This window comes from Symphodus melops, assembly GCF_947650265.1.
Source record: "Symphodus melops genome assembly, chromosome: 18".
In the NCBI taxonomy this organism is placed as follows: Eukaryota; Metazoa; Chordata; class Actinopteri; order Labriformes; family Labridae; genus Symphodus; species Symphodus melops.
The window spans coordinates 12,579,519-12,606,721 of record NC_136708.1 but is presented as its reverse complement, the minus strand read 5'-3'; the positions used below and the strand labels follow the sequence as shown (position 1 = coordinate 12,606,721).

The window sequence follows — 27,203 nt, the reverse complement described above, 5'->3', positions numbered from 1 at the left end:
ATTTTGGACACATTTCCTTTGTTATTCGAACAACTTTATTTTACATGTATAGCGTACACTTGGTATGTTTTCTATATTAATAAAGATATAATTCGAATCTTAAATATATATTTTTTTATTTTATGTTTTTTTCTAATTGGTAAAGAAATGGATCTCATTTTACAGATATGACGTTTATTTATTAAGGATTATTTCTTAGTGAGGTTTGCCATTTGACTCATCGATATTTTTGGAGTAAGCTCATTGGAGCAGATTTAGTTCGTAAATAAATGTGATCTTTAATTGTAATCAGTTAACTTAAAAATGATATTTCAGTTGAGTTTAGGTGAACTGCAAGCTGGGCAGCTTTATGAAAATTACTTTTTCCTCAACAGGGTGTTGAAATAATTCAGTCCGCCCTGTCAAAGAAAGATTTCAAATTATATAAAAAGCTTTAATAAATCATTTGGCACACTCTCTATAATTGTTATTTATTCTTTAGTTAGATTTCACTGACTTTAAAAAAAGTAAGTGGTTATTTGAAGAGCTGTTTGGGAGCTCAAAGAGCCAGCTCTTGTCACAGAGTTGATCTGGCTCACTAAAAGTCAATACAAGAAAAGAAAAAGCAGATTATTTGAATATGTTTTCCGATTTCCCTTGAAAGAACACTACTACATTTGGTTAGTTTCAATATTGTACCAAATGCACACTTTCTGCGAAGGCCTGTTGCTTCTTATATTTAGCGCTCAGAAACACTCATTGCTGAAGTGTGCATCTCCACCTAGTGTTCAGTTTCTATAGCCACCAGTATGGTGGACCACGTGTGTTTTGTTGCAGCACAATAACAAACAAGAGAAGAGCTTGCATTTAACTGAAAACTAATTGTATCCATATACAGGTGCGTTTGGAAATTAAAACCATGTTATTTAGGACTGCTTTATATCAATCTTAGTTTTAACCACTTAAAAATGATTTATCCCTTGAAAATACGACTCATTTTCTTCATAAATGTGTATTGAAGCCCAAATTCAAAGTTTTTTTTTCAAAGTTTTAAAAAAGGAAACAATCTTGCAAATGTTTATTGTGAGGAAAACATTCATGCTACACAACTATTCACATTGATTGACAGCAGAACTACAGAGAAAAGTGCTGTTGTTTTGTTATCCCACATGTGTCCAGTGAGATGAGATAATTCACTTATTGCTGAATGATTTTCATAGTTAAAGATAGAAAGCGCTCTTCTTTAACCCTAACAGTTATAACTTCTGTTGCCATATACTTAACATAAACTAGTACAATTAACATAAATAAAAGGAACAAAAAATTCTAAATAAATATTAATTAGTGTTCCTCACTTACAGTGAAAGAGATCAGGTATTGTTGTAAACAACACTGTGTTACAGATCAAAAGGAGGAACAGGATGGGGTAAGTAAACATCTCTGAAAATGCCATCAAACTTTAACGTTGGAGGCAGAGGATCTTGTGCACGAGGGATGTGATTAAATATCTGATCTCAGACATTTCAGATCAAGTGTATACCTTTGTTTGTACCAGAAATGTTCTGTATTCATTATAGCTCATGGGATGATCAGGAATTGCATGCAGGCAGTTCTGATTCTATTGCAGAGGTTCCATGAAGAGTTGTTGGTTTATGCAATTTCCAGTTTTCAGCCCATTTTAATTCCAGTGTCGTGGATTTGTTAAATTAGCTTTATATGCCTTAAAATGCCCAACATATAGCAAACAAACCATTTCAAACCCACAGCTCTCCTGCTCATACAGACCCACCGTTTTCAGTAGTATAATGCAAAAGAAATGTTCAAGTGCAAGTCTATCCAGATCATCAACAACTGGCAATCATATGAAACTATTTTTTCAAAAATCATGTTAAAATAAATGTCATATTAACACTAATTTGCAATGTGACTGAACAGTCAACAAAACTGAAATGCCACATTTAAACGCACCAAAAAAAGAAGTACCCCAACAAGTGCAAAGAAAATCTAAGCAAAGTAAAACATTAAAATCATAAAGAGTCACTGGGGTGCTTCATGAGATCTTCAACAACAGCTGAGAGAAGTGCTAATGCCGTTATTGTAGGAACAAATATGTCACCACAAGAGGGCAGACTAAGACAATATAGTATGTAGTGTAGTGTTTCTAAAACTAAAACATCATAAATAGAAAACAAAGATAGAGCAGAAATGTGGCTACCTGCAACACAAACACTCAGTCATACACACTCTCTCTTATCCACTCTTAAGTTAGACCATTAATTGTCACATGGCAAAAAAAACAAACAAAAAATGAGCAGGGATCGCCCTTTACCCTGTGGAAGACGGAGCAGCCACTCTGCTGCTGTTACAGAGGAAGAGGTCAGGGATTTGTGCTCTTAGTTTCCTCTTGATCTCCTGGATACTGGCCACGTTTGTCGCACAGTCTATAAAAGTTTTCATTTTATAAATGTGATCCCAAAGAGGTTTCATAGTTAGGGTGACTACTTTCAGAGTCTCCACATCAGCTGGGTGTTTTTTGAATGAGAAGCAGAGAAGATGCCTTTAGTTGTGACTCTTTCTACATGTCTCCTCTCTCTTTGGCCTAATACTACCAATGGTCACCAAGGGGCATTTTCGGAACCTGGATGTGCATTTCCAAGGGGTGGTCAGTGGGGCGGTCCCTCCTGTAAGTAACTGTCTTCTCATTGGTTGTAGGGATGTAAGACAGGTCCTGAAGTTGGACAGGAGCATAAAGTCATTGCCAGCCTCAAGAACATACGCATTCAAGGATATACAGTTAGTAATGTGTCTTTGAATACATAAGCCACAAGACATTACACAACTTTCTTTTTAAGCAATGGAAAGAAACAGGATATTTGATACAGATACCAATAGGGATTTATGATCACAGATATGACAGCAAGTACATTGAATGTTTAAAGACAATTCAATTTCATTAACAAAAGATTAAAGAATATAATGTCAGCCTCTTCTTATGTGTTAAGGAAGAAAAACATTGGCAAGTCAATACCTGTAAATTAATTATGTGAGGAGTCTCCTATTTTTTTGTGAGTAACCATATCACAGAATTTAAAGAGTTATTCATATTAAGACTTTTCTTTTTAATGCTGCATTCACCAAAGTTTATACCAAACATTTACTGTTTGGTATAAAACACATCAATAAACAACCTTGGATGATGTAGAAACAGAGAAACTATTTCATTAAGTGCCCATTGTGAAACTTGTGAACCGCATAAAACAGGTAATGCCCCTCTTCTATTAAAGAAGCTGCTTTTAGGTGAAGGAGAAAATACTTTCAGATAATCTAATAGTGTAAATTGGCATTCTCAGGAAGTAAAATATTGCATTTGGCTTACACCATGTGGAAGACATCAGATGTTCTCCAATCATATGCATAATTTCTTTTAAAGTTGATCTATCAGCAGTATCACGAAAAAAAAATTCTTCATTTCTTCTCAAAGGTGCAGTACATCACTGTAAAGTTACATGTCTGGACACTCTGGATATTGTGGTGGGATTTGAGCGGAAATGTAAAATACAGCTGCAGTACTAACAGCAGAATCAATGTTTTTACTACTGGTTTCAGGGGATGGTACATTTAAACAAAAACATCCTAAAGTATGAAAGGGTTATGTGTTCTCCTAAAGGGCCGCATGGCTACCTTACCTGCCCCTAAATTAAAACCCTGGAAAGTAAATTACTCCTACAGCATAGCCTGCTTGACTTTTGAGAGCTAACCTTTCCGGTGCAGAGGTAGCCTGCGTCCTCAGAAGCGCCCCCCTCTGACCTTCCTCGGGTTTGCAGTAGCAGCCGGGAAACAGCCACCACAACCAACCCGCACAGCACCGTCAGAGCACACACACTCAGGAATGTCCCCACCAGTCGCCCACTTCTGGCACACTCTGTGGACACACAAATACACACAAAGAGGATTTACTGCAGTGCCTCTCACTGTTAGCATCAGAAAGTTCAAAACCGAGTCTGCTGCTGTATAGAGGAAACATCACATATCCTCATAAAACACACTAAATATGCAACCAATAATGGAATTGCAGAGCCTTAATGACTCTATTACAAAAAAATACCAATTTTCTTATATTTTGATAAATTACCTGTAATATTAAAAGTCACATACCTGGCCCCAGCCCTTATCCTTAATCTTATCCTAACTCAAAATGAGATTTGGGCAACCTGAGTGTCTATCGATCCACAAAATGTGAAATAAATTCATCCAGTTCTTTGTTAATCTTTGTCTAAGTCTTACAACATTGAGAAAAATGGTACATTTAAAATGCTCTCAACTCGGAGGGGGCTCATTACATTTAAAGAGGAACACACCAAACCGGAGCGTTCTGAGAGAGCTGGTTGATACAGGGTCATAAAGCTCCTCTAGTGATTAATTTGTGTTATTTTGACTTAAGCACAGCACAGGTGACTGTTTGAAAAGGTCAAAAAAGGGTGTAATTATTATATGTCCTCCTCAACATCACTGTGTTAAAATTTTAAACAATGGTTAATTGTTTTTTTTTAATAAGGGGACATAAAACATCTGACAAAAAAAACCGCTTCTTTGTGGAACCAGCGAATTCTCCGCCTGCTAGCCAGCAGAAAGAAGTGTTAAGTGTTGGCTTCCATTTTAAAAACCACCACTGCGTCCCCTTCTTATACAGCTTACAGTTCTTTGGTAAACATCAGAATTGTTGTTAAAGTAATTATACAGCAATGTAAAAATACTGTACTCTATGGAAATCCATCTTACAAAATCTTACTTGGGTTAAATACAAAAAGATGTCAAATTTATACTGAAACTAACGGTAGAAAGGTTCATTTTGCACATCGTCATACATACTAAAATGAATTTAAACAGAGACATTAACTTATGTAATTCAATAGCTGAAAAAATGTAGTAGTGGTCCAAATTTTGCTTTATTAAGCTGTTGAGAAGATGTTTAAAATAGCATATAATTAAGAAAAGTGGAAAGTATTTTGTTTAGTAAATTTAACTAAACTTCTTTCCACACATCCCCACATTTCTACAAACTAGCAGCTGTGCCAGTGATGCTGCCCTGAGCAGTCAGCTGGCTGTGGATCTGCTGGGGAGCATGTGTGGATGACGGGCTCATCGCTCAACACAAAGGGCCCAAAGACTGCTCTGACATTTTGTAACAGGGTAACCATGGAGACCTGGCTCCTGCTGCACCCGGGAGGACTGGGCGTGAGCAGGAAGAGAGTGTCCCATTGGGATGGAGGAGGGAGGTGGAGGTGGTGAAGGGAGGGGGGGTGTGCACAATGAGCAGTGCTGTTCCAGAAATTGGGAAGGCGGGGATGAACTGTAACACTTGGACATGTAATCATGTGTAAGTGTGTGTGTGTGTGTGTGTGTGTTTTGTGTGTAACCAGTCGAGAACCTTTGGGTTTTAACTTATGCACCGTGTGTGTGTTTGACTGTTAAAATGACCAAAAATGAGCTGTGAGCTGAAGGGAAAATGTAAAATACAGCTGTTACACTGACAGCACACTTGCTGACTCAAATACACCAGGGTGCAGTATTGCAGCAATGGCAACAACGGAAGTGACCTCGAATTGATGCATGTGTGTGTATTTACACTGTACCTGGTCTTGTGTTTATGTAAAGCTGGGTCTGTCCAGACTGTGAGCTTGTTAAAAACTGATAGCGGCAGCCGTCTTTACTGATGTACAAACACTGATAACCAGGGTCTTCTCTTTGTTTGCCTGAAGATGAACACAGGAGCAAAAGACAGAGAGACAGAGAAATGGTTAAGTAAAAGGTTTTTCAATCCTGAGTTAAAGCCCCAGTGAAAATATAGCTTGGGGCTAAAAACAGAAGAGAAATCAATGAGTAGCATTAGAGGAAAGTTGGCATGTTTTACGGTTCTTAAGTTCTCACCTGAAAGCTTTCTGGTCAATATCTTTACGGTAATAAGAGATCAAATTACTACTACAGATTCATCCTATTTTCAGACACAGGAGGCAGCAGTTTCAGCCATAACAAATCTCTGATAAATAGCTCCCTGAATAGCTCCCCCAATCATAATTATCTGTCACTACAACTATTAAGCTTTCAGACTGCCAGTCCCCTTCAAATCTGTATGAAAACAGTGGCAAGATTATTTAACTGAAGTGACATTTGTATAAATAAAACTTAGCTTGTTCCTTTGTTTATAAACTCTGAAGGTCACTCTGAAGGTTATCTTGGCTCGATTGGATGTACCTGATTGGTTGTCAATGTAGCCTACAGAGGGGGGGCAGCTGTTGTTGCAATGTCCTGCGTCTTCTTGTGTGAAACGGTGAGACACATGGCAGTCAACACACTTCCTGAGAGAGGGAACAACAGAGTCAGCTTCAACTATACATAGACTTGTAACATCTCCCATAATGCTTTGTGTTTGAACAGAAAGTGACAAGTACCAGTTTGATTGGCAGGTGCTTTGGCGCGCAAGACTTCTTTCACAGAAGTCTCCAGAGTGTTGAAGGTAGTCGCACACACAAACGCCACACACACATCTACCCTGCCCGCTGCAAATCAAACCGTTGACTGCTGACTGGCATGTTGCTGTGGAGATGGGACAACCGCAGCTGTCACCTGTCCAGCCATCTTCGCACACACACTCACCTGACACACATTCACCTCGACCTGAGAAGGACACAGAAACATGAGGAAAGGAGTCTCAAAATTTTATACAAAAAATGTGTTTGTTTCAAAAGTCAGCATACTTTAAATTTTCCAGTTTTGTGATTCTTCTTTAAGTGTGTATCCCTTACCTCCACACAGCAGCCCTCCTTTATACACGCAGGAGAAATCATCTTTCTCACAGTATTTCCCATAAACTGTCCCAAGTCTGCTCTGTTCACAAACACACCTCCCACACTCACACAATCCTCGGCCACTACAGTCCATATCAGACCCTTCAGCTCTGCATTTCCAGTTTATATCTCTGTTAGAGTTCTTAATTGATCCTAGATCCAGTTGCTGTGCTTGATTGAGAGCGTCTTGTGTGCTGCTGCATGCTGATTGGCTGTCATCATTGCAGCGCTTTATTTGTCCACAACTGCAGCCACAAGTAGCTTTGATTCTTACAACCGTAGATTCATTGTAACCCACAGGGCGAATCACAACTGTTACATCTTCTTCTTCCACATCAGCAGGACATGAGTATAGGCCAATAGTAATATTAAAGTAGACCTGGGTTGGGAGACAAAACAGTCAATGTGATTAATTAAGAAGCAGTTCTTCTTAGTTAGCAAATGATCTGTTGTTAGTCAGTACAACACTTTGCTTGCCCAAAAAGTAAAACAAAAAAATAAATCATTTGTGCACAACATATTTTTTTCTTTACTGTTTGGGAATTCAGGGCCACCGTACTTTAGAGATTCTATGTTGTTCTAGAGAAAAGCAGCAAAGTAAAACACGTTTTTCATGCATTTCAAATGTAACCCTAGCTTTCATTTTAAAATGAATTATACAGAATAAGTTATCGCTTTCTGTATAATTTTTGCTATCTCTGAAAAGACTTTAAAGACAGGCTAAATAACTTGAATGTAAGTGTGAATAATTATTCTGTTGATGTGTAGGTAGCATCCTAAAGCTTTGAACTGCATGGCTTTTTTACCCCCATCTCCCTTCTGGTAACTGTGGGTACTTTCAGTTATTCACTTTAATCCACCCATGGATTAAAGAGCAGGGGCTGAACTTGAATCGTTTTGTACAATAGTCTGACTATGAAGCAACGATTAAGCTACTTGGTGTTCGGCAAAGCTAAAAAGCCGCAAAAGGTTACAGAGGAAAAGAATCTCATCTGTCACTTAGTGAGTGAACAGAAGGAACGTTTCCAATTATACTGCCGCTGTTGTAATTTAGAAGTATCTTGGAGCCTAGAGCCTAGATAAAGATGGATAATAAATCTTTTATAGGCAAAACTGTTTTGGTCATTTCTATTCATGAATAAATGGATTGGGTATAAAACAGAGACTGTCCAACAACCTATTTCATATTATAAACATCTTATTTGGGAGCATAGAGGCTTTCATTTTAGGCTAGGTAAGGTCATGGAATCACATGGAAATGTTTTCCTGTTAAACACAGCCTGTAATCCGCTCAACTGGGATTATTTACAAAATCTGTCCTGCCTTCCAGAGCGCTCAGTGATAACTCTGTGGGTGTTACTGTATGTGTCAAAGTAATCCAATACAACCAATAAATGTCCTGTGACAAATTACTTTCTAAATTTTAGAGCTGTTTTAGTGTTGTGTTTATGTGGTTATACACTGTTGTGTGTTCAGGATTAGTACCGTCTGGTTGGGCTGCACCCCGAAGCAACTCTGGTTGTTAGCAGTGGCTCCATCAGGACATATTGGAGATACAGACACCCAGTACCTGCTGACTGCCTTATCTTCCACTGACACAGACACTGACACCTCCGACAGCAACCTCTGGATGTAGAGAGTGGGAGAAACATTAAGATTTCTGCTGCTATGCTGCTAGTTGCACAGAAATGTAGGCTGAGATAAAAGGCAGTAAGAAGAGCAGAGACAGTATAAATAAGGAATGAATCCAACATGTGTGAGCAAAATAATGAGGTGGAAGTAGATAAGTAAAAAATGGGGAAGTGTGATTAATTTAAGTTGTCACATGTGCCAAGAAAGCCCTCATCGTTGTCCTTTCTTTCTTTCTACTATCCGGGGGGGAATGGGGGGTTATGGGAAAAAAGGGGAGGGGCCAAAAATAGCTTGGTTGTTTTCATCCGTGATTGGGACACATGGGTCCTGTGGGGATCTGATAGCTTTTATAATACAAGCTTCTGTTTGCTACTGTGTGTGTGTATGTGTGTGTGTGTGTGTGTGTGTGTGTGTGTGTGTGTGTGTGTGTGTGTGTGTGTGTGTGTGTGTGTGTGTGTGTGTGTGTGTGTGTGTAGACCCGGATCTGTGGATTCGGCAGATTCTCCGGAGCAAACAATGGGGCGTTGTGCCTGAGGCTAGATTACAGCCAAGACTGCTGCCAGCTGAACGAACCCCATACACACACCCTTCTTTAACCTCCTGTTCTCATCTCTGTTTTTCTGTTTCATTATGCCCTCAGCGAGCCAGCACTTCTCCAATCACATTTTTCCCCCCAAAGTTTAGGATTAAAACTTGCATTACTTCCTGAGTTTTTTTTGTTGTAGTCTGCACAGTCCCACCTAAATGATGAATAAATAAAAATAGTAGAAACGTTCAAGAAAATATTTTAGTAGTTTGGGTTTTCAGGCCTTTTTTCTACAAAAAGGAAGGTGTGATAATAATGATAAATGTTGCCAGGGCAGGTAAGCCTATACAGTTTCTTTTCTCTGACCTTTCGCTTATTCCTGTCTTCTAATTAAAGGATGCGGTGGTGAGTGAGAGGAAAGAAGCCATTCTTAACATTTGCAGAAGGAGTTGATAAGTACCTTGTATGCGTCTACCACCAGCTCTATAAGGTTTGGAGCCTGGAAGAGGCCTAACTTTCCCAGATATGAGCCAGGCAGCAGGCGCACCAACTCCTAGAGAAGCAGAGGAAGGGGACGATTGAGAAACACTTTGTGCCTGTAATTTAAATTTTCTTGCTCTCAGTTGTTGTCACATGATGTTTGAGTTAGAGTTTACCTCATACCACTGGTACTGCTGCTTCTCCACAGCAAACAGGGAGTAGATGTGGTTTTCTAGCAGCTTATCAGACAGTTGACCCAGACTGGGATGGTCCTGAAAAAGAGCCAATTTATTTTGGGTTTCCCTCATGAATTAGCAGTGCATAATTTTACAGTCAAATTGCATAAACTCAACAGTGCATGGTTCAAATGACATCTTCACCCCACAAACTAGAGTAAATAATACTATAAAACCATAGCGTCACAGAAACTGCTTTCTAAAGTTTTCTTGACAAGAGTTATTTTTTTGTTGATAAAACCTAATGTTAATTTATTTTCTTTAAATATTGAAGCCTAAAATGACACCCTTAAAATCTCGATTTGATGACTTGCAAAGACTATCATTTTACTATCATAGAGGATAAAGGTTATCACTCAAAATGTTGCCCATTTAAGAAAAAAATCTGAGATTAGTGACCTCACTTTTGAGGTCAGTAATCTCATTATGAACTCACATATTAACATGTTGTATCTTCTTTGTTAAATACATACAACAACCAAAGCCTACAATTACATTGTTACAGGCAGCATTTCTTGAGAGGAGCTCAGCCCAATTAAAAAGCTACAGTCTACAGACTTTCCCCCTCCTCTCACCATCCTCGTGCTCCCGGTGTAGACATTGTTTTCCAGGTGACACAGCCCGTCATGTGGCATTACAATCCCTGCTAGGCGGCTGTCCAGAGCGAGGTGAGATGGTTGGTCAGTCATCAGCAGCAACAGTCGCTTGGCCTCCGGTCGCCAACCGACTGCTTTCTAAAGCCAGATATATGGGAATCAGGACACCGTGACATGTGAATAATACTTTTTTAAAAAACCTATTTTACACTAAATAATACCAAATTACCATTGTAAATTATTCTAATATATATTCTGTTTCTTGGGAGCAGTTAAATAGATTCCTTTGTTCTTATTCCCTGATATCACTAGTCAGCTACATTCACACAGACAAATGGAAAAAAAGCCTCTGCTTTATTTTGTTCACGATTTATACATGTGGTAAAGAAACGCAATTCAAACGTTTTACTCATCTGAACTACATTAGTTTCCATAGTGATCTGCTCGTTCTGTAATGAAGAGCAGCACAAATTCCTCCACAAGTCACTAAGTCTGCCTCTGTGTCTGTGACTCGTCAATGACAGTGTGAGAAAAAAACACTGTGTGAGTCTGTGTGTGTATTTAAGGAAACCCAGTGAGTTTAGAAGTAGGTCTGACATAATGGAGAGTCTATTTCTGGACTCTTTGCCACTTTGGTGTTTCCCTGCAGACTGGTTACTCAGTGGCCCCCTGCATGGTGTGATTCACAGCCCTCCTGCTGCCATAATTGAATGTGTGTGTGTCTGTGTGAGTAAGTATGCATGTGTGTCATATCCATGCAGTGTTGTCATTACTTTATGGGATTCTTGAGTTAATACAATTCTGAGTCAGAGTGCCACCAGTCAGCCAGAATAAAAGCCTTGTTCAGCAGCTCAGCAGCAGGCAAGCTTACTACCAAATATGGGGTCAACCCTCATTTTTTAGAAAGTATACAAGCAACTAAAAATATATTGTATTCATGCGTTCTATTTTTTACACACTCTCAGGGTCTATAAATACATACCTTGCAGACAGCAGCCTGCAGCATAGCATCCAGTCCTCCCTCTGGTGTGTCCATGTTTCCTGAGATGCGCTGACGTTTAATCACTCGTGTGAACTCGCTCATATTTTTGGTCATACTTAAGACATGGTGGTAGCCGTGAGCTGGGCGACAACGGATTTCATAATCACTGGGGAGAGACAGAGAGTTTTTAGTGGCAACTATTAAGAATGCATTTTCAAGGGCGTAGATCCAGGGAGATAATAATAATAATAATAAATTTTATTTGATGGCGCTCTTTCAAGCCACCCAAGGTCACCTTACAGGGGATAAAAACATCTGATTGATAAAAGCATAAAATTACACAGAATAGTAGTTCCAGGGGGGTGTCCAGAAGGTGGTATTGGCCCTCTTTTGGTGTGTTTAAAAATTAAAAACTATTTGGATGGATATACATTTTGTTCAATCTTGTGTTTTAAATATTCCACCCCAATTAAAAAAAATCTGAACACAACCCTGTGTAGATCTCCAAAAAAATCACTTCAAGGAAAGGCCATCATTATAACATGTTTGCCCCCTGCGTCATATAATGTTTGGAGCAACTAATGGGTGCAGATTCCTTGCTTAAACTTAGAAAAAGATCAATCAGTACATTTACGATAAGTATTGACTGAAATACATCCAACTCTGTTGCAGTTGGTGGGGATACAGCCTCTTTCTGCTAGTTATGATTGGACCTTTTTATGGTTGACCTAATAAGTTAGCAAAAGGCACACTGACCGTATGGTGAACAATCAAAACATGCACAGCTTTACAACTCTGTACATTCTGTAAATGCTCTACTCTACTTTATAAAGGTACAAATCCGATGCACATGACCGTCTAGCTTTTATTAATCCAAAGGAAGACAAGAAAAAATGCTGCACATTATTCAGTCACCCTCTGGATGAAAGTCTGGTACAGGAACTGCGGAGAATGTGCAGAATGTATGGGACAGTTGGGATCCGATTAAGGCATATACATTTAAGATATTGATCCCAAAATGCATTAACTTGGTTTGCTAGTATGACCATTTCAAAAGTCCATTGTTACTCTTTGTCAGACTAACAGAATAAATGGACTTTTAGTCTAACGTAATGACTCTGCAGTAAAAGTTGACTGTGGAAAACAAGTGGGATACTCTATCGGCGTTAAAGATGTATTCTTTTGTAACTGAACCCCCCCCCCAAAAAAAAAAAAAAAAAAAGAAAGAAGAAGAATAAAAGCGACTTTATGCTTCTGTGGCTCACCTGCAGGGGTTATTAATCTTGGAGGGGTGGACATTGATGTAGGGGGAGACAGGTTTGTCCACAAACGAGCCAAAACCAAGCCAAAGATCTGAGGAATGCTCAGTCATCCTAAGCGACAAAGCCACACCCACCGTCTTCAACTGGAGCAGGGAAAACATGGAGGTGCAGGTGGACACAGGATAGGTGAATTCAGTGAGATGCGGAGGATAGTGCAATAGAAGAGATGAAGACAGAGAAGGGGAAAAATTAGGACAAAAGGATATTGAAACAAAAATAAGAGTAGAAACTTATTTTATGCCATGAAGGGGTGAATCATCATGACTGACAGTTAACAGATGATGCTCATGTGCAGTTTGTGCACCATGATAAGCAGAGCAGTGGAGGAAAGTGAAGAGAAAATGTAACAAACACGAACAGAAGAGACATGGAACTTCCCATAATCATGAGTGTACACTGTCACAAAAATCTGTTCTGCTGTGGACCGGACTAAGCAGAGGAATCTTTGTTGTTTTAAAGGTAAATCAAATGTGTGCTTTGGGGGAAGACATCCAAACTTTGGCCAGGGGGCTACTGAACACACTCTGGTTTCAAATGAAGTCCCTTGCACAAAATGTAAGTGTCATTGCCATGTTATTTTAGCTTCACTACAGCATGAGGAGGCGTGTCATCCAACTTAATATAGAGTCAAAGTATAACAACAACCTGTAATCCATGTTTAAAAGTCTTGCTGTTTTCCAGCCATAACTGAAAATGGGATTTAGTTTAGAAATGCATTATTAGCTTGAGGTAAACAAGTGTCAGCTGAGTGTATAAACACCTACATGATCAAGATTCTCCTGCATAGATGCTGAAACATCAACCAGGTAGTAAAGATCCACAGGATAACGCTCCAACTGCTGAACAGCCACAATGACACTCGCCTCCAAACCTCCAAACACATAAATGAAAAATAAATGAGATCTTCAAAGTTCAATCAGCTGATTTTTACACACTAAAACAATAACAAACAAAGAAGTTCAAATCAGAGATCTGTGATTAAATATTGACGTAAGTTTGTACTGAGGCAAAAATCAAGACGGTCTCTGTTGTCTACCTTGTCTGAGATTGATGCTGATGTCTCGGGGTGACACTTGTGTGCTGCTGATAGTGGCATTGACCTCCACCTTCACCTCTGACCTCTCCATGAAGTCCACCTCACAGCCCCTACTCAGTAGCCTCTCTGACAGGTCACAGCGCTGGCTCGGGCCCGCACCATCCAGAAAGTCCTGAAAGTCATACAAGGTCAGAAGAATGTCACTTTAATCGCATTTCAAGGGTAAGAAGAAGCGACGCAAACAAGAGGGTTGCCTTGGATTCTAAATTGTAGCTTGTGTACACTTGTGCTGCAAAATAACAGAACAATCTGTACAGGTTGTCCTGTGTGTTTAGTTTAAGCAGCTGTTAACTTTCTTATCTAAAATAAACTCAATCCTCTTTGAGTAATATCTAATCTTTTTTGACTTTTCATGACAGTGACAGATTTAGGAAGAAATCTCCACTTACCCACAAGAAAAAATAACATAATAAAATAACATAATAGAAACCAGTTTCACACTCATTATGGTTTCATTGTTTTTATCATTTTTTTTAACTGAAGTATGACGTAGTTACACTTAATACATGAGAAGAATTTCTATTTATAGTATGTGATCTCATGGTTACTCATCAGCTTGGTGAATAAGTAAGTGTCATATTTTTGCTCAGTCATCCTTTCTTAAACAATACTCTCCGCACATCTAATCAAGAATGAATGTAAAATGAAAGCAACAGCTCTGATTGTTAGAAAAAAAGTGCTGTTTTTTTCTAAAAGGTATAATATAATCATCCGTCACTGAGGGATTCTGGTTGTAATCTTCTCCAAAACAGCGTCATGCCTTTCAGCTTTACTGCAGTGGATTAGTGACCTTTGATACTGCAGTATGTTAGAAAACAGCAACAAATACAGTGACTTGAATCTCGAAAGATTAAACTACTATAATGAATAGGGGGCAGGAGTATGCAACTACCCTTAAAGTTCTACTTCAGTTAAACAAATCAACCTTTTTCTTGACTTAACATTGAAAACAGTAGAGGCTGTCATATACTGCCTGTATCATAACAGTAAATATGAGACTTCTTTCAAACAGCATCTGTGTAAGGTTCACATCGTATTTGAGACCATTTTGGACTCATTCTAACTTATATTTAAATTTGAAATATATGCATTGAACATGAACTATGCTGCAACGCTCAGATAAGTTTGCTTGTTCACTTTTATCCATGTTGCCATGCGCCTTCTGTGGGTAACAGATATCCCATTTATTGACACTTCTCAGTAAAGTTTCCCTTTATTATCTGTTTCATCTTGACACATCTACACCCTTTTTATTAAGTTTTGTCTATATGGTGTGTTATTATCAGATAAATACCCCAGGGAGTTGGCTCTTATTGTCCATGATGGTAAAGACTTTGGGGTTGAAAAGGCCAAAGTAAAGTAACTGAGGGCCCAATTACACAGAGACACATCACAAGAAAAGTGTCACCAGTCTACACACTCTTAACTCTGGACACAGCTTCTATACATTTTTTAGTTGACTGTAAAAAAAAACAACCTTTTGTGAACATACCATAATAATAAAATACCATAATAAAATCTCTGATTACTAAAACAGTTTCACAATGGCTCTCCTGGACTTTCCTCAGAGTAATTTAACTAAACTGAAGGTCAATGGAAACAAATGAGCAATAATTCAAGTACTGTATCTGCTTAATTGTCGGTGCTTTTTCAAGCATGGACCAGTGACTCTAAATGTTTGTGTTATTTCAAAGTGTAGAAGGTTAAAGAGGTGGTGTTTAAATACTTTCACACACTGTTCCACCCGGCCCTGTTTAATTGTGTCAGATGGGGTGAGGGTTGAAGGAATGGGAAAGCACCTGAAGTCTGTAAACACACATGTGTCGATTGTCTTGTCGGGTCAGAGTGACTTGGTGCATGTGTGTGATTGAGTGTGTGTGTCGTGACTTGTGTGGCGGCTGTGGAGGATTTACAGCTTCTAAAAGCTGATTTCGGGGTGGGCTTTTAACGAGACAGACTGACACACGGAAAGCAAAGACAGATACAGACAAACAGCAACAGGCAAGTGAAGAGCAGTGATATGTGTGTGCGCCTAGACTAAACACATGGATAGAAAGTGGCTTAGTCTCATGAGAAAGCATGCATGGAGCCATTCACACACATACAGACGCACTCATCCAGGTCATAGGGGCAGGCCACAAAGCCTGAACATACACATTATATTCACATCTGCGGATAGCATCAAAGCTCTGACAGTGTGTGTCATCTGAGGAATGCCACTGAATGTCCACCATGTTCTCTTTTTTTCCTTCCTCTCTCTCTCTCTCTCTCTCTCTCTCTCTATTGCACAAACACACACGTTTATAAACATTCCTACCTCCTTGAAGCACCAGGCACACTGCGGGCCTCGTCTGAGACACTCTGCACAAGAAGTGATAGTAGGAGACCAACAAGCACTGTAACCTGCAGTAAGAAAAGAGGAGGAAGAAAGAGGTATGGAAATGAAAACAACAGAAGAAACATCCAAACAAAATCCAAAGATATATGTTTGATTAACATATGAAAGATTGCGTCTGTCAACACGCATTAGCTATGCAGCATGAGGCCCCGTTGACATTTAAAGATCTCATGCACACTTTTGATGATGAAAGCACCGCTCAGCATCTCATATGAGGCTCTTCAGTGGGTTTAACGGAGGGAAAAAACAGCTTTGGAGTGTGGGAACAGGTGCTCAAGCCACTGGAGTGGTGCAATGGATCATTTCCCACACACCCACACATCATCACTGGGGACCTGTATTCATGAGTCAATCAGTGAGTGCTTAACGTGGACAAACGCTTTAATAGAGAGACACAGTGACAAATCCCTCAGGCAGGGTAGTCTTATGCAGCATTAGCAGGAAAATATATCAAGGGTAGCTGGATCTGAAAAGATTGCAGAGTGAAAAGGCACAAACTAGACCTGAGGCTGGATTAATGATTCATTGGTGTGATTTATCTCCTGGGATCCTATTTTCCAGAGCTGTTTAAGTGCTGGAATGTGGGACGCAGAAAGGCTGCAGGTCCCAGCATCACAAACAGCCCATAACAAGCAGACATGACCCAATTAGCAATCCTGGCCTCTGGCAAAGCCCTGAATAGGTTAAGCATTGAACTTCTAATTAGAAGTGATCGATACATGTGCTGGAATAAGAGGATGAGGCAGTCAAAAGGGCTCCCCAGAAACCTGGATGTTCCTCTTTTAGATCGAATACTAGTAATCTCCAAAAAAACATGTGGAAATGACAGCTGTGTTGTGGAGTCTAATCTTAAATCCCCTGCATGAAACATTTAGGAATCCTGCGGACTGCGCAGATGGGGGGAGAGAGAGAAACGTGATACAAGATATAGAGGACTAATTGATGGCATATAATGTGACTGGCCCCTAATGAGGCTCCACTCACCGGCACCGGAGGCTTCCACTGCGCAGATACACACCAGCAGGAGACAGACAGGGACGCTGACGTATGTGCGGAGCCAGGAAGTCATATTATCCGTATCCACACCGGGGAGGCGAGGTACAGCTAGAGGAGACGATCAGAGGGAGACCGGGCACGGTGCGTCCGCCGCCGCGCGAACAATAGGCGGGAGTGCCGGGCCGAGCCGCGGAGCATTGTCGTCGTTCACCCAATAACCCTCTAATCCCGGAGAGTTATTCACATCCCCCGGGTTAAATCAGCTTACAAGCGCGCTCCCCCGTGGACCACGAGAGGAGGTGAAGCAATCGCCCAATTGCGGCACAAGTTTCTCCATCTATTTCCATCAATCTAGCCAGTTTGCCAGCAAGCAGGTGTGTGGATCGATGTGCGCCCGCTCCGCGTGCTTCTACAACACAGACTACCTCCTCCTCTCACTCATAGATGATGGTCAAAAACTCATTCCGGGATAGAGCGTGAGCTGAGGTACACACAGCGAACCAGTGCGCACCAACCTGCTGACTGAACATCACCAAAAGGCACGAGAGTGACGGTGTTTTAATCGCTTTGCCAGATGCCATGGCAACGATAGCGTCGTCCATAGAGAGAGAGAGAGAGAGAGAGAGAGAGAGAGAGAGAGAGAGAGAGAGAGAGGGAGAGAGAGAGCACGAGAGAGAGAGCGTAGGAGAGGGGTAAAGTGCTTACTACAAGGAGCTGTGCATTCCATGTGAACCATGAATTGAACACTCATGTTTTTATTTCTTCTTCTGGGAGCCATTTAGTCGCACTGACAGCTCCTGTGTGTGTGTGTGTGTGTGTGTGTGTGTGTGTGTGTGTGTGTGTGTGTGTGTGTGTGTGTGTGTGTGTGTGTGTGTGTGTGGGACCCAAACTGTGCTTAGATGGATGATGTGGTGGATCAGAAGTAAGGAAGAAAGAGGTTGAAGAGAGGGGTAGGGGTCAATAAAACCAGAGTCTGAGCTTAGGGGGTTCACAAGCTGGTGCTAGGAGGAAGAGGGGGGTTTGGGTCCATTGTGAAAAGATTCCAATGACACGGAGTAACCTCGCCTTGCCGGCTGCTCTACTGAGCAGGAGCCAGAGACTTACCAAACAACTCAACATTTTAAGCATTTTGAGCCTGTGGAAAACAGAGCCAGTGGAGGACAAAAGACACAATAGTCTACCATCTTTGGCCTGATCCTATGCTAGAGAGAAATTGGACATGTTTGGGTTGGAACACAGCCCAAAACACAGGGATTGTGAGCGTGCCAGCAGCCCTGTCATACACAGGTCCCTTATCCACTCTGTTTGACCCCATCCGCCAAGCCAGCTACGCCTCTCCTCTAGTTCATTCACATAATTTTTCAATTGGGAATTTCAGAGGGGGAGTGCCAACAAGACTCCATCTGTGCACTCTCAGCAGTCACTCTTAATTATGGTAATGATGCAAACACACACTCCTTGGTCTTTTGTGTGTGAAACATCTCCAAAATCCTCCACATAGATTTCTCTACAAAGACTAAGTCTCTGTTGTCTGGGCTTCTCTTCTTCACAAACCACCCCACACCTTTTTAACCTTCCTGCCCTACACCCATTTTGTCTCTTTCTCTCTCCACAGTGTGTTTATGTTATCAGTCGGCTGGGCTTTTCATCACGCTGGTCTGATCTCATCACTGTTCAACCACAAACACACACACACTCATGTTTATGTCGACTTGCCCTCTAAAACCTGCCCAACTTTCTTTTTTTAGTGGCCCGTTAAAGTCCATTCATCTTACAGATTTTCTTGATGACCTGTCATTGTTGCATAAATTCTTATGTTTCTAGTGGGGGAATAATAGGGGTTCAGTCAATGTGGCCTATTTAAAGTCAACAATCTCAGTTTATTTTCTCTTGAATATTCTTAAAACCCTGACATAAGTCACTTTATGTGACAGAACCTTTTTCTGGAGTATCACTAAACCTCTTAATTTCTATACACAAACTTTAGTTGAGTTGTTTTGGAGACGTCAAAGTGGTAGCAAAACAATTACTATAAAAGACATGGATATCGTTTCAATTTAATTTGAAGCCCAAGTAATCCAAAAATGACAGGAGTAAAGAAATCACAGAATTAGACCATAACCCTTTTCTGAACAAGGCTCTCTATGTTTTTATTTCTGCTTTTATTTCAGAAGGAATACGACTGAATCTGTTAAAAGATGAAGATTTGTTGATGTCTAACCTTTTTTATGTGGCTCTTTAATGTCAGCATTAGTCATGTTTGCTGTAGGTGCAAGCCTACACAAAACTGCACTATGTAGAAAGTATTCTGTATTGTGTTACAAACAGATCAGACTCCTCTCTCTTTCTATGATATATCAATATTTGATTTGTGGTGAACTACATTTTCTCATTTCAGATTACTATGACCTTTCTTGCCTACACAAAAACACTTGCAAAAATAAATACATTTACATCCACGCTGAGTGGTTTTGTTTGTTTTTAAACTAAGTTAAAGTTTAAATTTCCAATTCTTTTAAACTGCCAAATCAGGAACAAAGTCTTACAGATTTCAATTTGGCTTCGGACTCACACAGACAGATTCAATTTATGAAGTGGAAGTTCAAAAATAGCTAAGAGGAACCACTCTGTCCTTGTCTTTATACATATGATATTTAAATGTATGTATTCGTCCACATTTAGTTGAAGTGAAATTTTGTAGGTGATAGTGAGACGATTGTTTGGTCAGACAGTCACATTGTGTGGTGTCAGGCCTCGTGTTTCTATTGTAACCACTTCACTATTTTGAATGTCACACTGGAAACAATCTACTTGTTGTTGTGTGACGTACATCAACATCGCTTGTCAACAGGAGCACAACAAAAAGTGCTGCTGATCTGTTTTTAATTCTTTTCCTCCAAGTGTAAAAGTAGAATGTGTCTCACACTTGACTGTTTACAGATGAGGCCGGATGTTTGTTTAGTTGATTTAATGTGCTGAGAGTGTCTGACCATTAGAAGGCCAACTGCAGTTTGAAGGTCACTTTTGATGTCATGAAGGGATAAATAGTCATTTTCTGTGGCCACATCCAACAATAGTTTAGTCTTTCTCTTGGGTTTTTTGACCTCTGTGGCATGTAAGAAATCTTTAAAGAATTATAGACCTTGTTGCAGCAGACGTTGAATTGCAATAAGACCTCTGCCCCTTTTCTGCATGTCATTCCCCACTCTCCTCCCAACCATTGTGTCTTTCTTCAGCTGTGCTATTCAATAAAGGCAACAATGCATTATACAAAGAACATTTCACAAAATCTTGCAATTCAAACATTCGTCATTTTTAGTAAATGTTGCATTCTGCATGGACTTTCTTCTGAGTGTGTACTCTTCTGTTATCAGATAAGTAGGTTGAATAAAGAGAATAGACCAAATGTTCATCTTAGGAATTTTATTTAACATTTATTTAACCAGGTAAAAACTTTCAAGAACGTCCTGGCCAGGAAAGGCAGCAAAAGACAAAGTGCTTGATTAAATAGCTCATCATGGAGATTAAAACAACCTATAGCAAAGACAGAAATAACCAATAAGAACATTAGCATAAGCTGTGCGAGCTGTATCAACATCCTACACTACTGTAACACCACTTTTATTCAGCAGTCGTTGACACAAATGTCAGAGATAATTTGATGCTATCATGCCAAAAAATCCCCCACCTTCTCATACCAGTATTGCTTTCACAAATGTGTTTCCATATGTCAACCACATTAACCATAAACCCAGAAAGTTTAGTGTCTCAAAAATGTTCATGCTAATTAACCCACTTCCTCCTCCATCGCTTGCTTTATAAAGACAACAAACAAACTTGGACGCTTTAAGTTCTGCCTTGGATGAGCGTTTATTCGTTGTTTGGGCATACATTTTTAAGATGTTTGTATTGTGAGGTATATCTCAGAGTCGGAACAAACAAGGTTGAACATGTTTGTGGTTTCATGCTTAGACTGATGGCATGACCTTGACTTCAGAAAAAAACATCTGACATAGCCAAGGAAACCCCGTGGTTCTTACCATGTTGATGTTGACATTTATATTGACCAGTAGTGGCCTGGTGGTCAAAAGTATACACGCACAAACACATGGTTCACAACCACCTCCATGACTGTCAGCACATAACAGACGCTCAACAACCACAGTGAGACATGTTTTTTTGTTTTAAAGCCTTAAAGCTCTGACGACATTCAAATACTGAGTGATTGCAAAATTCCAGATTTTCCCAGGTGACATTATTTTAAGTAAATGATTCAGTCACTAAGAAGGTATGAAGTTTAAAATCTTCATGGAATTATGAGGAATTTTCTGAAATTTGGCAAATGCAAAAGAAACTCAAATTAAAAAACAAAGTTAATCTTCAAGGAAAACTTATTTCTATATTAACCCTAATTTACAATTTCAAACTATTGGTTAAGTTTCTCATGGAGACTAGAAACTTTAGGTAGACAGCTATTCTGGCTTTTCAAAATGTGGTTTTGATAATCCTCAACAATAAAATGATCTATGTAGACAGGAAGTTAACCATAGTTAATATGCATACATTCAGATGACAATGTTACTGTTTGACCTTGACAGCTGACAGATTGTACAGAAATCGTAGGAAAACAGAGCATTTGAATGGTTTAAAAACATACAACCTAAGGAAAGGGTGACCTGATATTAAGATGTGAAACCACTTTTAATGGACAAAGAACATGTTTTTTTGTGAGCCTGTCCCTGCAATTGCAAGGCCGTCCACAGGGCTCCAAGAAATTATAGCTTGTCTGTATCTGGGATTCTCCCACGGAGATAAAACCTGAACCAAGTGGATTATGTGGACTATAAAAAAAACTGTTGGTCACAATAACTCAGCACTAAACACCTTTCAGTCATTGCTGCTTCAGCCTTAAAGGACACTTTTGTGATGAGTAAAGATTAGTTTTGGCAGAAAACACTACATGTTGAAACTAAAAAGCTCAATCCCAAATTGTTGAAAAAATGAAAAATGTTTTATCAATTCAGATTGGGAAAATACAGACATTCAGGCTAAACATCTAATAAATAAATAGAAATTATTAAGTTATAAATAAGAATTTAAGATTTTAAATAAGTATCTCAAAACGCTTTGTTTTAGCCTTTAGCCTTGGAAACTTTGGATGACTACCTGGGATTGCAGGTTAAAGGGATTCTTCACCCTTTTGCATGAAGCTGTGTATCACTAGACCATTCAACACTACTACCATGTTTCTAATGATACACAGCTTCATGTAAATGGGTGAAGTATCCCTTTAATGTGAAACAATTCAGAAACAAACACTCATTTGTCCTTGAAATGTAAAAGTGAAACAGTCCAAAAGAAAGGCCCTGGGGGGATACTGGTAATCTACTATCCTCATCATGCCCTTTCCCACTCATCAGGGAGTCTTGGAGAGTCCCTGATTCTCTCAACCACATTCTGGGTGCCAGCTGCTGCACACTGTTACTGTAATTCTATCAAGGCCAGCGGAGCGTCTCACCGGCTTGGTGCCAGCCTCACCCTGAGAAAGAATGAGAGTGAAAGAGAAAGCAAGTAAGAGGGTGGGAGATGAAGAGGTCACTTTTCTCGAGTACTCTCAGCCACATTGTCTATATTGAGGGGAACAACACATTTTGGACTGCAGGGCTGTAGCAGGGAGAAGCAACGATGATAAACCTTCCTGTGGTCCAGTTTTGCGCACAAACACACCCACACTAACCGCCAGCTCCTCTGAATCTCCACCCGGGTTAGATTTCCCTGACACAACTGTGCGGCTGTGTAATGTGAAGAGAGAGACCTGTTATTCATGTGGAAGTTAGCTTTGATTTCCAGGTAACACCCACAACTCTAAGGTAAATGAGTCATGAGGCCACATTAAAGGCATTGCACTAATTTCCCACAAAGATGCATATTTGGCATATCAGAAATAGTTTCATGTTACTTTTTAATTTTAAGTTCAAGGGCTTTTCCTCCTTGGCTAATAAGAAATCTCTATTCAGATTGCATTGACCTCCTCCTCCTTCACTTTTTTAATACAGTGTATCAACTATTTTGGCTTTAGTGTGCATATTAAGCATGATCCATCCATCCATCCATCCATTTTCTGCCGCTTATCCGGGGCCGGGTCGCGGGGGCAGCAGTCTAAGCAGAGACACCCAGACTTCCCTCACCCCAGACACCTCCTCCAGCTCTTCCGGTGGGACCCCAAGGCGTTCCCAAGCCAGCCGAGAGACATAGTCTCTCCAGTGTGTCCTGGGTCTACCCCGAGGCCTCCTCCCGGAGGGACATGCCCGGAACACCTCCCTAGGGAGGCGTCCAGGGGGCATCCGGACCAGATGCCCGAACCACCTCAACTGACTCCTCTCGATGTGGAGGAGTAACGGCTCTACTCCGAGCTCCTCCCTAGTGACCGAGCTCCTCACCCTATCTCTAAGGGTGTGCCCAGCCACCCTACGGAGGAAGCCCATTTCGGCCGCTTGTATCCGAGATCTCGTTCTTTCGGTCATGACCCAAAGCTCATGACCATAGGTGAGGGTAGGAACGAAGATCAACCGGTAAATCGAGAGCTTCGCCTTTCGGCTTAGGTCCTTCTTCACCACGACGGACCGATACAGCGACCGCATGACTGCAGACGCCGCACCGATCCGTCTGTCGATCTCTCGCTCCATCTTCCCCCCACTCGTGAACAAGACCCCGAGATACTTAAACTCCTCCACCTGGGGCAAGGACTCCCCACCGACCCGAAGAGGGCAAACCACCTTTTTCCGGTCGAGAACCATGGCCTCAGATTTAGAGGTGCTGATCCTCATCCCAGCCGCCTCACACTCGTTAGCGAACCGCCCCAGTGCACGCTGGAGGTCCGGGTTCGATGGAGCCAACAAGACCACATCATCTGCAAAAAGCAGAGACGAGATCCTGTGGTCCCCGAACCGGACCCCCTCCGGCCCCTGGCTGCGCCTAGAAATTCTGTCCATAAAAGTAATGAACAGAACCGGTGACAAAGGGCAGCCCTGCCGGAGGCCAACGCGCACCGGGAACAGGTCCGACTTACTGCCGGCAATGCGAACCATACTCCTGCTCCGGTTGTACAAGGAAAGGACCGCCCTTAGCAAAGGGCCCTGAACCCCATACTCCCGGAGCACCCCCCACAGGGCGCTGCGAGGGACACGGTCGAATGCCTTCTCCAGATCCACAAAGCACATGTGGACTGGTTGGGCAAACTCCCATGAACCCTCGAGCACCCGCTGGAGAGTGTAGAGCTGGTCCAGTGTTCCACGGCCAGGACGAAAACCACATTGTTCCTCTTGAATCCGAGGTTCGACAATCAGCCGGATCCTCCTCTCCAGAACCCTGGAATAGACTTTCCCAGGGAGGCTGAGGAGTGTGATGCCCCGGTAGTTGGAACACACCCTCCAGTCCCCCTTCTTGAAAAGAGGGACCACCACCCCAGTCTGCCAGTCCAGAGGCACTGTCCCCGACCTCCATGCGATGTTACAGAGACGTGTCAACCATGACAGCCCCTGCACATCCAGAGACATAAGATACTCAGGGCGAATCTCATCCACCCCCGGAGCCTTGCCACCAAGGAGCTTGCCAACTACCTCGGTGACTTCGGCTTGGGTGATGGACGAGTCTACCTCTGAGAACTCAGCCTCTGCTCCCTCGGTGGGAGACGTGACGGTGGGATTGAGCAGATCCTCGAAGTATTCCTTCCACCGTCCGACGACATCCCCAGTTGAGGTCAGCAGCTCCCCACCTGCACTGTAAACAGTGTTGGTGAAGCACTGCTTCCCTCTCCTGAGGCGAAGGACGGTTTGCCAGAATTTCCTCGAGGCCGACCGAAAGTCCTCCTCCATGGCCTCCCCGAACTCCTCCCAGGCCCGAGTTTTTGCCTCCACGACCGCCCGGGCTGCGGAACGCCTGGCCTGCCGGTACCCGTCAGCTGCCTCAGGAGTCCTATGCGCTAGCAACGCCCGATAGGACTCCTTCTTCAGCTTGACGGCCTCCCTTACTTCCGGTGTCCACCACCGGGTTCGGGGATTGCCGCCACAACAGGCACCAGAGACCCTGCGACCACAGCTCAGAGCAGCTGCTTTGACAATGGAGGTGGAGAACATGGTCCACTCGGACTCAATGCACCCAGCCTCCCCCGGGATCTGTGAAAAGCTCGTCCGGAGGTGGGAGTTGAAGACCTCGCTAACAGAGGGTTCAGCCAGACGTTCCCAGCAGACCCTCACTACACGTTTGGGCTTCCTCCCCTGCCAGCGCATCCAACTCACCACCAGGTGGTGATCAGTTGACAGCTCAGCCCCTCTCTTCACCCGAGTGTCCGAGACACACGGCCGAAGGTCAGATGACACGACCACAAAGTCTATCATCGACCTCCGGCCTAGGGAGTCCTGGTGCCACGTGCACTTATGGACATCCCTGTGCTCGAACATGGTCTTCGTTATGGACAAATTGTGACTAGCACAGAAGTCCAATAACAGAACACCACTCTGGTTCAGATCAGGGAGGCCGTTCATCCCAATCACCCCACTCCAGAACTCACTGTCGTTGCCCACGTGAGCATTGAAGTCCCCCAGTAGAACAATGGAGTCCCCAGTCGGAGCACTGTCCAGCACCCCTCCCAGGGACTCCAAGAAGGTCGGGTACTCCACATTGCCGTTCGGGCCGTAGGCCGAGACGACAGTGAGAGACCTGTCCCCTACCCGAAGGCGCAGGGACACGACCCTCTCGTTCACCGGGGTGAACTCCAACACCTAGCGGCTGAGCTGTGGGGCTATGAGCAAGCCCACACCAGCCCGCCGCCTCTCACCGCGGGCAACTCCAGAGAAGTAGAGAGTCCAGCACCTCTCGAGGAGCTGGGTTCCAGAGCCCAAGCAGTGCGTGGAGGTGAGCCCGACTATATCTAGCCGGTACCTCTCAACCTCCTGCACAACCTCAGGCTCCTTCCCCCCCAGTGAGGTGACGTTCCATGTCCCAAACGCCAGAAACTGCGTCCGGGGATCGGGTCGCCGAGGCCCCCGTCGTGGACTGCCGCCCAATCCACATTGCACCCGACCCCTACGGCTTCCTCTGTGGGTGGTGGGTCCACAGGAGGACGGGCCCGCGTCATCCTTTCGGGCTGAGCCTAGCCGGGCCCCATGGGCAAAAGCCCAGCCACCAGGCGCTCTCCTGCGGGCCCCAACCCCAGGCCTGGCTCCAGGGTGGGGCCCCGGCTCCGCCATGCCGGGCGACGTCACGGTCCTTGTTCTTATTCCTTTCATAGGGGTGTTGTGAACTGCTTTTGGTCTGACCCGTCACCTAGGACCTGTTTGCCTTGGGTGACCCTGCTGGGGGCTCAAAGCCCCCGACAACATAGCTTGTCAAGCATGATCCAATGTTATTTTTAATAATTCTTTTATCTTATCTTCTCCTACGGTGACAGACCACACTCAATGGCCAGGAACAGTTTCATTAGTAGAGGAGGAATGCAACTTTTGAAATCATGCACATGTAAACACTAATAGTGTCCAAACAAATACAACACAAATGAAAACAATTCACAAAATGTTTATGAAATGAATGCTGCAGAAAGTTGAAATGAAGTATTCAACAGAAAACATGCTGCAAATGGTATAATGATGCAAATGAAACAAAAAACATAAACAAACCAGGAAACAATGGAGGGGAAAAAAAGCTTAACATATAACTAGGCTTTAATTACCTCACAAGTGTGGACAATGGCAGCATGGCATGTCGAGGTCTGGACTCTGGACCATCACAGTGACCAGCCAGTTGTTTTTGTTTGCTTAATCCCCAGAAATCCTCCAGTTATCAAGGGGAGACAAGCTTTTGTTATCTAGAGATTATGTGACAAATAGGTCCATTATTGTAAAGCCAGCTTTTTGTCCCAGGAAAAAATATAAGTAAATCAGGATCTCAGGATGAACAACAGAATTTTAAAATTGAGTAATTAAAATGCATGGCCATTTAGGGCTTCACTGCTTTTTAAATCTCCACTGTATTTCATCAAGTAATCTTAACACATCTGTGATGCAAGTGCACAAAGGAAGTGTTTTGTAATTGAATATCTTTTTAGTAAATGTTTAAAG

At 42.1% G+C, this 27,203-nt stretch overlaps 1 protein-coding gene across 1 annotated transcript; it reads right to left on the bottom strand.

Moving 5' to 3' along the window:
* Window positions 1-1,043: 1,043 nt before the first annotated feature.
* itgb8 (integrin, beta 8) lies at window positions 1,044-17,673 on the bottom strand. The gene is made up of 16 exons (XM_079367625.1): window positions 17,077-17,673; window positions 16,012-16,097; window positions 13,635-13,806; window positions 13,363-13,469; window positions 12,542-12,681; window positions 11,277-11,442; window positions 10,274-10,432; window positions 9,639-9,734; window positions 9,443-9,535; window positions 8,310-8,450; window positions 6,783-7,203; window positions 6,429-6,654; window positions 6,232-6,335; window positions 5,613-5,732; window positions 3,738-3,901; window positions 1,044-2,707 (listed from the first exon to the last, which is right to left on the bottom strand). Exons 1-16 carry the CDS (start codon window positions 17,159-17,161, stop codon window positions 2,585-2,587), a joined length of 2,403 nt encoding a protein of 800 aa, XP_079223751.1. The 5' UTR covers window positions 17,162-17,673; the 3' UTR covers window positions 1,044-2,584.
* Between the last annotated feature and the right edge of the window lie 9,530 nt (window positions 17,674-27,203).